The sequence below is a fragment of the Pezoporus occidentalis genome, unplaced genomic scaffold (genome assembly GCF_034315485.1).
Source record: "Pezoporus occidentalis ecotype Australia unplaced genomic scaffold, CSIRO_AGI_Poc_V1 ctg152, whole genome shotgun sequence".
Lineage (NCBI taxonomy): Eukaryota > Metazoa > Chordata > Aves > Psittaciformes > Psittacidae > Pezoporus > Pezoporus occidentalis.
In genome coordinates this window covers 676,794-691,998 of record NW_026913339.1, presented here as the reverse complement: position 1 = coordinate 691,998, position 15,205 = coordinate 676,794, and the positions used below count along the sequence as shown (strand labels likewise).

The 15,205-nt window shown below is 42.7% G+C and overlaps 2 protein-coding genes across 3 annotated transcripts in view; one reads left to right on the top strand and one right to left on the bottom strand.

The window, feature by feature from the left end:
* CDK17 (cyclin dependent kinase 17) overlaps positions 1-3,404 on the top strand; it is a 92,492-nt gene extending 89,088 nt beyond the window's left edge. For both annotated transcript variants that reach the window (XM_062611327.1, XM_062611328.1), the window contains one exon: positions 197-3,404. In XM_062611327.1, the coding sequence (XP_062467311.1) occupies positions 197-234 (38 nt within the window). In that variant the 3' untranslated portion in view covers positions 235-3,404. The remainder of the gene's footprint in view (positions 1-196) is intronic.
* A 2,680-nt stretch (positions 3,405-6,084) lies between these two features.
* ELK3 (ETS transcription factor ELK3) overlaps positions 6,085-15,205 on the bottom strand; it is a 40,139-nt gene continuing 31,018 nt past the window's right edge. Inside the window, exons 4-5 of the mRNA XM_062611325.1 lie at positions 12,728-12,850; positions 6,085-9,029 (exon numbers count right to left, since the gene is read on the bottom strand). Of these exons, the coding sequence (XP_062467309.1) occupies positions 8,931-9,029; positions 12,728-12,850 (222 nt within the window). The 3' untranslated portion in view covers positions 6,085-8,930. The remainder of the gene's footprint in view (positions 9,030-12,727; positions 12,851-15,205) is intronic.

Here is a 15,205-nt window from a genome sequence, read left to right as displayed (position 1 = left end):
TGAAAACATCTTTGAGTTTCAAACCATTTTTACAAAAAATTAAACCCAGTAAGTGCAGTTAAAAAACAGATGCTGATGCTGGTTTAATCACAAAATAAATTACCTTGAAATAGAAAGACAGAAAATACAGATGATAACTGAATATTCTGTTGTGCAAATGCTTTGGTGTCTTACCATGGTCCTTGTTCTATTGTAGGACATGGAAAGAACAGAAGGCAGAGCATGCTTTTTTAAAGTGGGTTACACAGAGTCAAGCCCAAGCCTATCCTGTCAGTCCAGGACTCTGATCTGAAGGCAGTGCTCTCTATTGGTGGACTTGGAATCGCAGTTTGTCTACACTGTCCTCTTCACAGTGGAGTCTTTTTATTTCCAACCTGCAGATTATGTTTTTATATTTGTTGTCACAGTGTGACAAATTTTTGTACAGTTGGTTTTAAGGTCTCCTCTGCCACTAGAGCCAGTAGGTTACAGCTGTTGATGTAACTGTAGCTGCAATTTTTGTGCAGGACTGAGAAACACAGTGCATTATTTATTGCGGAATCATTGCTGCTAAATAACTACTGTCTGTATAGTTAACACAACAGTTCCATGCCTGAAGAAGTTGCAATGGCTTTATAATATGTGAATGCATCTGTTTCTCTTCATAAAATGTTCTACTGCTGCGGGGTTTTTTTGTATTTCTTAAACTGCAGTTTTTCCTGGAATGTAAACGTAGCTTTGCTTGGCTATAGGTGAACCATCTTTAATGCTCTAAGTTCATGGCACTTAATTCCTTATTTAACATTGGAAGTATGTGTTGAAATAGTTGAAAAATTATAATGCATATTATGTTTTTGAAAAGCACATGGTGTGAAAGTTGATTCAAACAAGTGAACAGTAACCATTATTTGCTCTCAGATCCTACGTTAGTTATTGATAAACTAGAGCATGGAGACTGGATCATAAATTTTGTCAGGCTTACTCCAGCATAAGATATTTGCACATTGTTGTGCACGTGGGGCCTGCAGAAGCAATGACTTTTTTACCTTGTTTTTACCTTAGAAATACAAATAGTAAAACAGTGATTCATATATGTTGGACCCTGGCTTACTTTTGAAGTTTAGAATTTTGTTACAGAGGAACAGGACAACTAATTACAAGAATATGGGAAATAATGTCACACTTTTCCCACCTTGTTGCTCTCCCATTTTTTGCATGATTCACTTGAAATCAACTGGAAAGATGCAAGTTTGTACTTGATAAGAACTCACTATACTACAGAGCTTTTGCAGTGGGAACTTAGAGAGTTTTTCAGATCTTAGATGTTATCTGTTTACCAGAGATAGTAAACATGTTACTACTATGCTTATGCATCTCAGTGAGTATCATAAGTACACCCTTGGTGATGGTTACAGTATTTTTAAGCATTTGTGTTCACCTTTATGAACCTATTTGTTTAGTGCATCTTAAAGAGACTGTAAATCTTTATTGGTATATTTTGAAATGGTCATGTAAATCTTTGGCTGGTATATCAAGAAAATAGTCATAGGTAACTTAATTTTTTCCTGACATTCACTGTAAAACGTTCAGGGGTCCTACCATTTCTGTTCAGGAAATCTTGTAGTTTATTGTTATTTAACAGTATTAAGTGAATTTTTGTATATTTCATTTTAACTTTATTTGTGAATAGTGATTGTGGCATGTTTGGGGGTGTTTTATTAATATTTCATTGAAACTGGTAAATTTGAATTGGGTTTTTTTATTATTATTATTATTATTTTCTGGAAGAGAGAAATTCATGTGTAATGGTGACTATTGGACCACTACTGCTTTTCAGCATTTGTAAACTGGTTTTACGTTAAATCTTGTAGACCTAACAAACTGCTGTTATTTCTAACTGACCGACCTGTATTAATATTGTACTTTTGAAAGTATAAATATTATGTGGAATTCTTTGGTTTTGTTTTTAAATTTATAACAACAAAGGCCCTATGTTGTTAAAAATACAGACTAAGTGAACTTGCGGTTCTTGGGCCGTTGTTGGAAACATTTAGCTAGGTCTGTGTGTTGTGGGAGTCACCAGTTTCAACTTTGGCTGCTTAATGATCCATGCAGTGCAGAGGTAGTGGCAGTGAAAAGTAATGTGGCTTATCCATGACTGAGGCAGTTCAGGATCTTAGCATCAGCATGGTCCACAGCCTAACCATTGGCACGTGAGTCCTGCATGTCACACAGTATCAGAAGTCTTGCCAAGGTCTAGGAGCGTGATACATGTCTTGGATACAAGTGTGGGTCTCCCACTGATTCCAGTGGGATTGTTCTGTGTGTATCAGAGGCAGATTTGGCACTGATGAAAAACCTTTGTCCTGAAATAGTTGTTATATATTTTTTTATAGTTGCTATGGATCTGATCTAGATTTTATACTGATTAACTTTGTAGGTGTGGTGGTGTTGAAAGAAGAAGTATCAGAAAAACCTCTTTTTTTTACAGAAGTAGTGAAGATACAGAGTAAATGTTCACTGTGGATAAATGTGAGGTTTAGCATTTCTAGAACAGTAATATAGGTTATAAAAGAACAAGTAATAATGTGACACTAATAAGTAAAGGACTTAAAGGTTTAACTGGTCAAATGAAGTGCATTAATATATTTAGAAAGGGATCAGCTGCAGCTGACAGAAGGATGTTTCCATAAGAGCTTGGCATCCATGGTCAAGCCAGTTTCTTTTGGTTTAATTGTCTATAATTGAAATTCCTGCATCAGCAGAGACAGTTCTGTGACAGCTGCCTGTTTGAGGCGATAGTCAGTGACTATGAAATTGCTGGGCATTTCTCTTTGACATCCTTCTCATGCGATTCAGTGTTCTGCCTCCTGCCTGACAGCATCAGGCACTGCAAACTTGGTGTCACTGTCCCCAGGAACTGTAGGGAGTGTTGGCCTTTTGGAGAAGACCTCAACCATGACAAAACCAAGCAGATAGTGGCTGAAAATGAATGACTTCCGAGATTTGGTATGACACCTTTGCTTGAAGATGAGTGATTGGTTAATGAGATGGCCTGCAAGTTGTTGCTGATTTTAAGTAGCTATTTTTCTAAGATACCTGGTGTATTCCTTCTACCCCAGGGTTGGAATGCCAAGGTGCATGGATAGGTTTGTGTAGGAGCAAGGTGGGCTTGAAGACAGGAAGGAGGCAGGTGGTGATGAGGTTGCAAGCACATGCAGGGGAAGGTTGAACGGGAGAGAGGGTGGGACAGGGCAGAGTGGGAGATGGAAGGGGCAAACCAGCTGCTCAGCAGTGCTCTAGTGGAACATGCATCTCAACACAGCTGTGTTATTTTTGTGCTGCTTTACCACAGCATTAAGTAGCCAGAGTGTATCCCTGAATTGGGCAATAAAAGTTAAAATAAACAGTTGTTGAAGAACCAACATACTTTGTATTTGCAAATCATTTGAAAACACTGCAAGGTAGCGTTCTTTGGGCTGCTTGCTTGTTGTTTGTGCATGGGTTTTCCAGTGTAATAAAGGTACGTTGTTTCTGTTTTGCAATGTTAAAATGGAATTAAGGTTAAAAATACATTCAGTTATTGAGCACAAATGTATGAAAGGTATATTGTAAACATCCGCAAGCCAAGTATTATAAAGCCAGGAACTACCCAGAACTAAGGTCAGACTTGAACGAAATCCAAATGAAGGTATGGAAATGCACAGCTATAGCACATAGAGACACTGAAGAAATATCGGGATTTTCCTTGTCTGTGAGAATGTGTGGTCACAGACGTGATAGTTTTGTCTGGTCACTAACAGGCAGAGCTGAAATAATTCGTGCACCTCCTTACCACATTTTGGTACCTTTTTCTCCTTAGTAAAGTTTGGCTTTGAAACAAATGCAACCTTTCTGTGAAATTTCTTAATTCCAGGGAGGAACTCGAGTACTTCTTTTCTACAGATTGTTTGTGTTTGTCATTTTAGAGGCAGGGCTTTTAGAGATTAAATGCTACTGTTCGGCTTGTGTGTGGGTCAGCAACATCCAAGTATCTCACCAACATCCGTGTCAGACCAATTTAAGAGATAACAGGTATAGCTAATAAAACCTAAAGGAAGCACTGTACAAGTGTTGAGCTAATTGCTAAATGGTAAAATAAGCTCTGACTGTACAGTTTGGATGATTTTAACAAGTGTAAAAGCCCAGTTGATATACATGGGCTTTGTACTTTGTACCATGCAGCCTTTTCATCTGTGGGGTTCAGCTGCACAGAAATCACACTTGTGTTCTAGGCCACAGTGGAAATCTGTGTTGTCAGAACTGGGATTAGAGTTTAGCTATTCCAGATCTATTTGTCTTAATCTTTTGTGTGTGGTTCTCAGTGGGCTCTACTGTGCCTCTCTTGTTAAGTGAAAGAAAAAGATTGATGTCAGTGGAAAAATGTGTACATTACAATTTTCCACTCTTCTCACGTTTCCAAAAATCCCTCAACTCATTTAAGTCCTGTTATTTTTGAGCCAACTGAAATTGTGAGTGCACACATATGCACATACTGTTGTAAATAACTGCTTAATTTATTGTCCTGGCTGCATCCTCCAAAATCACTTAAGAAGTGGGCCTGCCCGAGCAGATGGCTTTTATGGTCCTCCTAATGAAATACGAGTCTCGTTCAGCTCAGATGCCATACGTTGAAACACATTTTTCCCTAGAGAGCTATGAAGTTCCTCTGTTTGTTGCAGTGGGATCTTCCTGCTGATGGAATTGCCATCACTGCATATTGCAAACCGAGAATGCTCTTCCCTATCCTTGCTGCAACATACTCTTGCAGAGAGCCTCCCTCCATGCCCTGCATGGCAGCGCCAGTGCTGCCTGCTCCTCCCCTTTCACACCCCAGGCTTCTTTTTTCCAAGACTTTGTTTTACCCCCATTCCATGTCCCTTTCTTTGCTTTGCAAGAGGAGGCAGCTGGCCTGGAGCCCTGTTAGGAATCATTAAGGTTACATTTACTCATTTGCGCTTCTTCAGAGTGAACACTAACTGATGGCAATCTTTCAAGAAAAGTAACACAACATATCCTGTAGTGCTCTCCTCAGGGATGCTTTTCTACAACTATGCCCCTGTGCTCAAGGCAGGCTGTGATGCTCATTGCTCCAGAGTCCTTGCCTGGGGTTTGTTCTCCTTTATTCATTTAAGTTTACACTTCTCCTGACTAATGCTGTCAGTCTCTTTGCCCTTAAGAAATGGGTTTGTACTACACCTGTGCAGACAGAGCGCTCACGTTAATCAGGAGGAGCAGTTACAGTTTGGGGCTAAAATGGATTTCAATAGTTGTGATTTTTTAACAACTTCGTAGAGATGTGCTTAAACCTGCATGACCCATGTTTGTTTATCCTACAGGATATAGAGACTGTCTCAAGATCAGAAGGGAGCAGTAATTCCCTTATGTTAAAGAATACCCGTAGTTGCTGTGCCTTTTCTGAACACATTTGGTGGTTGTGATGGCTTCTGAAGATGCTTCCTGTAGGCACAACATCACACAGCCTCTTAATGCAGCCTTGCTCTGTAAAAATGAAACGCCACGGTCTGTTTTAAAGGACCATCTCCCTTTAAACACTTACCATCTCGTTGACAGTTCATTATTTCTTTGGTAGGTACCTCCAGATTGGCAAGTGCCTGTCTGAGGAGCCAAGTTTTACTCAAACCAAACTGCTGATGTAACGGACACATGTCAAGTCTTTCCTTTTCTGAAGTTTGTTACCACCCATCACTGGTTTCCCCACCTTGAAAGTTTTCTGTAGAACTGGAGCCTCTTACCTGTGCTGGGGCAGAAGATGCGTGCGATCTCTTGGCAAAGCTACCCAGTAGCTGCTGTAACCCTGCTGGTGGATACTGCTTTTCTGAGAAAGCAATGTAAAGATAAGGCAGAAATAGCCTGATTGTGCACCCAGCCTGTATAGAAAACATTTTGTGTATTGCTGAAGCATGCATAAAGTGTAATTTGTCCAAAAATCCCTCAAGTATCAAACTGCAATACTACCAAGAAGAGAGAGTAACTCCTGTTTTGTTCCCCAGGACTGCTGGCTGGAGCTCTCCATGCCACAGAAATACCACCGCTTTCACAGTATTTATTTTAAAAAACATTTATTTGATTTTTCTCTACCGTTAAAAGATGCCTGTTAATAAAATTCAGTAGAAAATTACCAATAGAGTATTTTCTCTGAAGCACAAGGTGTAACAATCTTGTGTTTTGGGTGTGACTTGAGAGGCTGGACTTTCTCTATATACATCCTTACCAGTAAGAAGAATGTTTGTTCCACATTATTGACCACTTGGAAGGCAGATTTCATTTTGACATCCTATTTTTTTTTAATTGAAAAAACAGGTAGCAGAAGATGATGCATTCTGTTGCTGCCTTTTACCCTCTTGAGGATGAGAAGACAGCACTATTTACTTCCTGTTTCTGGGTGTCTTCCCTGAAGTTTTCCTGGATTCTTTCAAATCCTTTACAGTAGTTTGTTGAAATAGGTTTTTGTCCCAGAATTGATATTTTCTGCTATCTTTAAAAGTCACTGACAGGGCAGGAGGGTGGGAGGGGAGGTGTGGGTGTGCTGAGCCTTGAAAAGAAAAACATCTGCCTTACTCATAGTAGAACCTTGGAAGAAACAAAACCATGAGAATTGGGATGCTTTTTAAGCATCACTTCTCTGTCACACGCTCCCTCTTCTCGTGTTCAACTGGGGGTTTTGCAGTGTTATTACTCAACAATTCTTACTAAGTCAAAGACCAAATTTTCATGAGTGTCTATTCTTACTTTTTAAACTAGAGAGAAACAGCTCATCTGTATGCCTTGTTCTCCCATTAGCTGTATCGGCGTGTACAAGGTGAGACTCTCCTGAAGTAGGCATTTATGCCTTTTTAAAACGAGACGAGAGTCGGCTCTGGAGTGTGAGTAATTGCCTCTCAACTTAGTCAATGAAAACATTCCGTGTACCTGGGAGGAATCCATTGAAAGAGGAATGTTTGATCTGTGAGCCCTGTGATTTATCTCCACTGGTCTAGTCAGTCCCTTCAGTTACACGCTGCCTTCTCTTCCAGTCTGCTCCGATTTGACTTTGTATAAAATATTTCTCTCCACTCATAGGTTTTGCATAGGTTCGTCTTCTGGTTTTGACTCCTCAGGGTGGTACCTCCTGGAGCTCTTAAAATGCTGAATCGAGCAAATGGCTTCCCAGGCACTTCATTCTTTTTCCTTGTGTCTTGCACCTAATTGCTCTGTTTATCAGCACTGGTACTTTATACAGATACAGCAGGGTTTTATCCCATTAATTACTGAGAGGGAAGCTCATTTTTGGTTGTGCAACCCAGTAGCCTGAGGAAAATTCCTGCTGTCTTTTGTCAGATAACCTCTGCCCCAAAAATGGCTTTTCAACATCAGAGCTGCATTAATAAAATGTTTATTTAGCACCTTTCAGGTTGAAGGATCCAAAAGCAATTTACAGTTAACTACACACATCAGCACTGAAATGCATCCAAGCAGAAAATCAGCAGACAACTCACTGTGTAAATTCCAGAGAGAATGGACTTCTGGCCAGCCGCTTGGCCAAAAAGCAAAGTAGAAGCGCCAGTGACCTGCAGCAAACAGGATCTGATACTGGTTTCGGTTTTGAAGGTCTCATCTGGAAAACCTACCTACACGGTAAAGCTGCATTCAACCCAATTTAGCCACCTCAGAGAGCTGAAGATTTGCATCAGCCCTGCCAAGATTAGAATCTGTGGTGCCAGGGAGTCTAGCCTAATCCTAACCTGACATTTAGATGACTAAACCATTACCTCAAGGTAGAGGACAAACCCAGTGAATTCAAGTTGTGAGCATATAGTAACGCAGTGCTGGTTTTTAATCCAGAATTCAGATGTTTATACATAAACATCCCACATGTACAGTATGCCTCTTTACAAGCACCAGGCATTCATTTACAGTCCTGTAACTTTTCCAGCTTTGGGGGAAGGGGAGATGCAACCTTCTGAGCTCTAGTAGCTAGAATAATCTTTCCAGGGAAATAGAAGGCACTTGGCACGACTGAACAAAGCACCTGGAAATTCTCTGTCAGGAATGATCCTCATTCCCTGGGAGAAGAGAGGTTACCTCTTGTCTTTCCAGCTGTAATGCTGACAGTTCATAAGAAGTATGGGCCAAATAAATTCTCCTGTTCTACAGAAGTATTCTCCAGTGCTGGAAATCTCTGGTGAAAATACACAGCCCAGTTCCTCCCTGTTGCAACGCGACAGAAGAACTTGGGCGTAAAGGTGGAAGTGTGGCTTTGTTACTCCTCAGTGCATCTCGTGACTGTAATGTTGGTTATGTTTTCCACTTCAGCAAAGAAAAATTATAAGGCTATTTTTTATACAATTTGAAAGCACTTAATACAAAGGTACATGAATACACTGCTTCTTACGGCCTATCCGTGGAGAAATACTGAAATACTACCATAGGGCTGTTCAATACTAGTTTTTTTTCTTTCATCTTTTTATCTTAATACTAGAAAATATATAAATCATTTACATGACATTATGCAAAAGAAGGCACAGCCGGTTATAGTTTATACAAGCACAACGCATAATATGCAGGAAAAAGGATTAAAAAGAAGCTTCACATCCTTATTAGATACATTGTTGCAGTCCATTAGGAAAAGTACTTCATCAACAACAGAAGTGTTCAACACTTGAGAGCTACGATATAAAAAAATTATAATTCATTTAATGCAAAACAGATTTATATATACTTTTATATATAAACACTGTTTAAAATGCTAACATAATAAAAGTAGATTATCCATGTAATGAAAAGTGCAAACCAAGGTAATAGAGGGTTTTCACAATGTCCTTCTCATGACACAGGAGATGATAAAAAACCTAGCCCATAGGAATGAAGTGTTAAATCCACCAATAAGTCCTTGGCGAGATGAGGCGTCATCAGGATTTCTGGGCGTTAGGGGAAAGCAGCACTGGAGAAGAGGCTCCGTCCAGGCTGGGGAGCGGCACTGGTATGTGACCGTTCAGCAGAGTTGGAAACTGCAAGAGGCCAAAACGTAAAAATTACTCCTTATCTCAAAGCATTCAGCCCCGAAGCACGTGGATTTTGCATTAGGAACTGACTCCAGATGATTTCAGGACTTCTGAGTCCTACACGCTAAGATGTGTACCAAATGTCTGCATCAGCCATTAGGAATGTGAAATAGAGGACAAAACCTGAATAACTTGTAAATGCACAGGGATCTGTTACTGGCTATATTTTATATAGCAACGTAACAACACGTTTATCATCACCCTGGGAAAGTGAATACTATAGAGAGATCTTTCCCACCCATTCTGCTTCCAGAAATGTTTTTCAGTCTACAAAATATTAATTATAATACATCCTTTGCATCTGCCCTTAGTAAAAGCTACATAGGAAAAAAAAAGTTAGTCGAGGTGTAGATTTAGGGCAGAAAAAGCACACCTGTGAATATAAAGCATGGAGAAAATTACTCTCAAGTAATTACAGTTTCTCCCTGTATTCACTAAGAAACCATAAACTACCTACACCAGATCATTCAGTATGTGAAGCAGAACAGATTGACATTTAGTATTAAGCTTCTGCTTCTGAAATACTGTGCAAAAAATACTTGTTCAACACAGAAGCTGTATACTCCCAGTTCATGACAGCAGCCTGACTGTAACTTGCCTGCAGTGATGTGTATTGACTAGTTCTTAACATCTGACCTGAGAAGCACCAAAGCAAGTAGGCAGAATAAACCTGCTGCAGCATGAGGTGGGAATTATCCCAGCAGTAGATACTGATCTGGCCTCAAGGCCCAGCTCCATGAGCTGCCGCTGGCTTTCTGTTGGCTTGAGAGAGGCAGAGCGGAATAACAGCTCTCAACTTCCAAGTGTCTGCTGTAGTTTTACCCCTGATCAGATCAGTCCTTCAAAAGCCAACTGTGTTGTAATCAACCTCTACATGGGCACGTAATCTGCTTGTAACAGCTTTACTCTTCCACTAAGATCCAGGTTAATGATAGCTCTCTTCCAACCTTCAGCTGAAAACCACTGCTGAGCAGTGCAGGGGCCCGCAGGGGTCTGGCTCCACACTCCTGGTGCGGCCAGGATTGGCTGGTACCTCTGGCTGAACCAAGCCAAACCTCGAGAAATGTTTCCATTGCTCCTGCCAAGGTTAATTAAAACACAGAGCTTGATTGCGAGCTCTTGCTGTTCTTGTCTTGGCTTCCAAAGCCAGACATGTAAATTGCAATGTGTTTCATGTGATTTCTAAAGCTAACAGAAAGAGGGCTGTGTGATATCTGGTGTCTGTTGAGGCAGGTGGCATGCTGGCACTATGGCCTGAGATGCAAACGATGCTAACATCCTTCCCCTGGTCTACCAGCCCAGCCCAGCTCTTGTTCTTCTTCCTGCTAGAGCCCCTGGAGCTCTGACGATGCCTTTTATTTGTACATCTCTGTCGGTATCTGGGACTTCACTGTGCCCACTCAGTGCCACCATCTATTCAGCAGCAACAAAGAAAATACACTTCATTTAGTTAGCACTTAATCTAAGCTAACTTGGCAATCCTTACATATGACTGCATTTTCTTGAATTAACCAGTTCTGTGCAAGACTCTTGTGACTCCAGTTATACAGTCATTTCACACTAATGGCAAAACATCAAAACAAGCTTAATTACACAGCAGTGTGGCTTCAGAGGGAAGACCTTCCAGGTAGGTCATTGTATCAAGGTAAACTGTGTGGAAGGAGACCGCAGATTTTAGTGATGCTCTACGTGGGCTGCAAGGGTGCACAGGCCTTGTTTATGGAGTTGCTTTCACCTTATAAATACTGAAGAAGAGTTTTTACTGGTTAATAAGCCTCTATGTGCTCTGTGGGGGAGTATGCACATAGTTGGACAGAACAGGCTCCTCCTGGTTCGTTAAAGGAGGAACTGTACTTTCCCATAGGCATAGTCTGGGTTTAGCAGGACCGGGACACGGATGGCTCCCACCCTGGTCCTTGCACTACACAAAGACTACAGCACTAAAGAACAGCAGGCAGTGTCAAGCACCTTGAAAAGCAGCACGCACCTGAAAGAAAAAGAAATGCAGGAACCCAACCTATGCTCCACGCACGCCAGCAGACAAGGGTGCAGGGGCAGGCAGGCACTGCAGAGTTGCCCCAGCCTCTAGCTCCTGGCAGGATTCTGATTCCTTCAACAACCACCAAATGCTCTTTCAGCTGCTGGTGCGAATGACCATGTGAAAGCGACCTGAGCTCCAGCTCTTTCCTCTGTTCCTTGACCAGGTGCATGAAGCACGGGCTGGCTTGTGCAGGCAGCACACAGAGAGCTCTGCCCTGATGCCTATGTAGGTCGACCCAGTAGCTCTTGTGGGCTTGGCTATGCTTCAGCTGCGTTTGTCATTTCCTACCTGCTGTTAAAACAAAGCTTTGTGCTCTGCACACTTGTGATTGTGGCCTTTGCCTGAATCAAGGATCACTGATAAGGCCCTTTGGGTGTCTCAGGAGGCAGAAAGCCAAGGCCACTCTTCAGTTCCCACGGGCGTGGCCAATGTATGTTCATACAAGCTCATTCCAGGCCATGGCGCAGGCACTTCCCTCCTGAATGAAATGTCTGGCTGCTTATAACCATGTGTGTAAAAATAAGGTCCCAGGATAAATAAGTTCATCTGAAACACAAACAAGAGCCCCATGGCTCTGTCCTGATGGAGGTAGGAGGACTTACTACCCCAGTGAGAACCGCACCTGAGCAGATCACTTGAGTCTGACTGCCCAGCACCAGCCCCAGAGCTGGGCTGTCAAGACTCCCTGAAGGTTCAGAGACCAACCCAGGGTCCCTGCCTAGCCCCCTCCTTTGTTAGTGTTGGTCCTCCGCAGTGGTCAGAGAGTTCATTCCAGAGGTGAACCTGCATTCTTCAGCTGTTTGCATGGCCACCAGCCGATCAGCATCATTCCTCCTGTGAATTACTGAATCAGCTGTTATGCAGCAGCTGGAGCTAATACCATCCCCGCCATACTCTTCCTAAGCCTCGAGCAAATGCAGCTGCATGCTGTGGCCACCACGGTTTACTTCGTAACTTTTTTATTTACTACATCTCTATCTAACTTTTGACATTTTTACTCTCCCAATACCCATGAGCAAGAGGGGGCAGTGCTGCCGTTCCCATTACATAAGGAGAGGTCGTGCTCAGAGGTATGAAGTAACTTGGTTGAGGACTCATAGATAATTCGCAGAAGAATTGAAAATGGAGGCTTCAGGTCCAGACTGCCGTTACTGTCAATGCAGTCTGTAAATCCTGCCTTTCTGAGTGAGAGGTAGCTCATTCAGGCAGAATGGTTAATCTACACACACCTTACTGTGTGTGAGACCCCAGACTGGTCTTGCTTTTCTCTGAGTCCATGATCCACCACTCTCCCGGCTGATCTCTGGCTGGTCTACACTCTCTTCCTGAAGCTCTGAGAGCTCTTAGTGGGGTCTAACATTGATTTCTGTTTCCTTCATACAATACATGTGTGCTTGTGGTGGAGATTGCCTTGTAGGTTCTGACTGGGGTGCAAGGCATTCAAAGGGGGTACAAGTAAGAAAGCCTCTCTTTCAAACTGCCTATTAACTCCTCTATTTTCTTTAACTGTTTCCAAAGCTCCAGACCGATGTGAGATGTTTCCCTGGTGTCCCTACCACACATGCACTTTCAGAAATGAAACCTGTGCATTGGCAAGACCTACCTGGAACAGAGTGTTTGGTCCCTGCAGCCTGGCAGGACTCAGAGGAGCAACAGGGCTGAGGCTGCTCCAGAAATGAATGCTAGACAGCAGCGGGCTTGGGGTCAGCAATAATCCATTTGGGGTCTGAAACACAAAAGAACACCCTATGATGCAAACCTCAGGAGTTACAAACCCAAAAGTCTTACACTTCACCAACTGGCTCTTTTGCCTATGAGTTCAGACACAGAGCACGGCCATCCAGCCCTGCATCCTGTCCCCACAGAGGTCAGTACTGGATACCTGCACATGTCATCTTCCTTCATGTTGACTTAATTTCTATTGCGATTTGCTGAAGGAGAAGCAGTTACTGTTTATGTGAACCGTGCTCATGTGACCATATAAAACACCCCCTGTCTCTGAACACAGCCTAATCTCCTTCAGAGCCACATTTTACCTTTGAAGAGCAGCAGCTGCTTGAACTGGCTGCAGCTTTTGAAGCATTTGCACATGGAGCCAAGAGAGCTGCTGCCAGCCTTTGAAGTTACCTCCTCTGATGGCGCCTGCTCAAACTGAAGAAGTCTGAAGGAACTGGTCTGGGTGCTAGCGGAGGGCACAGCTCATTGCTTGAAAAGAACCAAAATGGCAAGAAGTAAGAATCCAAAGCTTTTCCCAATGTGGAGGTGCCTCCTTCCAGTGCCGTGGTGCACAAGGATCACTGGGAATGCTCCCAGCACTCCTAAAGCACTACGAGGGGGGAAGAGTTAAAGCACATGCAAAGCTCCACTCAAAGGAAGAATTGTAGCAATTATTCTGTATCCAGAGTAACTTTTATCTTTCCAAAAAAGAACATGAAAGTGATGTGACAGTTCTGAACAAAGAATTTGGCATAATGAGTTAATCTCACCAATGAGCTTGATGCCAATTATCAAATCAGTCCTATTTAGCACAGCACTTAATGGAATTTGAGTGCATGCTTAGCAAGTAAGTACGTGTTTCACTGTGTAGGACAAGTCCCTCAGTGCTCTGCTGAACTGGGGCATCAGTTTGTCCAGAGCTTAAGATACGTAACGAGAAGCTAGAAGACGGAGGATAAGGAGTATGTCCCCCTAGTAGCCAGCATGTCGTGCATCCTGGTACCTGCTAGCTTCCCACCAGGCCAGAAATACAAACTCCTACATACAGCAATTGGTACCAGGGGTCTTAGTTAACTGCTCACACCATGGGCTGTTACATCCCGTTGCCAGGACTCTGTGGTCAGCAGGCTCAGGAAGGCAGGTACCATGGGTCATGGAGATTTTCAGGTATGACAGACATATCCCTTGGAAAGCAGTGCCTGAGGACTGGCTGTGGTGTTGGAGGCTCTATGCAAATGTACAGGAGTACAAACCTGCTCTGACGTGCTTGCACTGGAGTTCACTGGAGGGTCAAGCAATTAATTTAACACCAGCAGAAGAGATGGGAAAGACAAGGAGTGGCAAATTAAGGTCCTCCAGTGATGCTGTCATAAGGTGTCTGAAAGGGTGTTTAATACAAAGAGCTTGGCTGCTCTTGAAGGGAACGGTTTCTCTTAAGGAATCTCGAAGCAGGGTTTACGGAGAAATGTGATGGGAAAGGACACTGCCATCTCCCTTGTGCTGAGGAAGGTGGATCAGAACCACCAAACCCCATGGAAGAAACCACAGTTATGTCCCAAGGATTAATAAACATGTGGTATTGCTGGGAAAGCAGAAGATGCCATGCACTAGAACAGCAGGTATGGTGGTCACAGGAGTACCAATAAGGTCAGGGTTTGAAACCGCAACTAGAGGATCTTAAGGTCCTTTCCAACCCTAACTTTTCTATGATTCTGCGTTTGGATGACATCAAAAGGGGCAAAGAGTGGCCTGGCAAGGAGAAAACTTCTGTCTTGGTCTCGTAAAGTGACAGGTCTGCTCAAGGTATCTCAGCAAAATACTTGACAAGCAAGCCCTTGTGATCAGCTCCCTCACAAACATCTTCTTCCAGGACCACTGTGTTTTCATGGAGCAAGAAAAGAGCAGTGCCAGTGAGAGCACCCTTCCTGTGCCACATGACAAGCCGATCTCCACAGGCAGACAGCTGTTGATGGAGATTTACAAGACTGACAAAGAACACACTGAATTAGGTCAGGATAAATACTCAAGAGATCTACTTACAGAAGAGCCTACTAACCTTAGACGAGGTAAGCAGCACGACCCAACAACAGCTGACTAAGGACACAGTATTGTGCCAACTGTATTAAGAGCTCTGGCAAGCTATGCCTCGGTTATTTGTCTCTGAGAAGTTGCAGATATCCACAACTAAAAATGCAGTTCTTGAGAGCGTCTTCTGAAAGTAATGAATAAAACCTGAGGTGTTTATTCCTACCTAGATACAGTCAGAGCAGGTCTTCAGAGAGACAGGAGGTTTGAAACTGAGCTGTCCTCCATTCACCTCTGGAAGCACATTAACATGCCTAACAACAGTGCTAAGCAAGAGTTC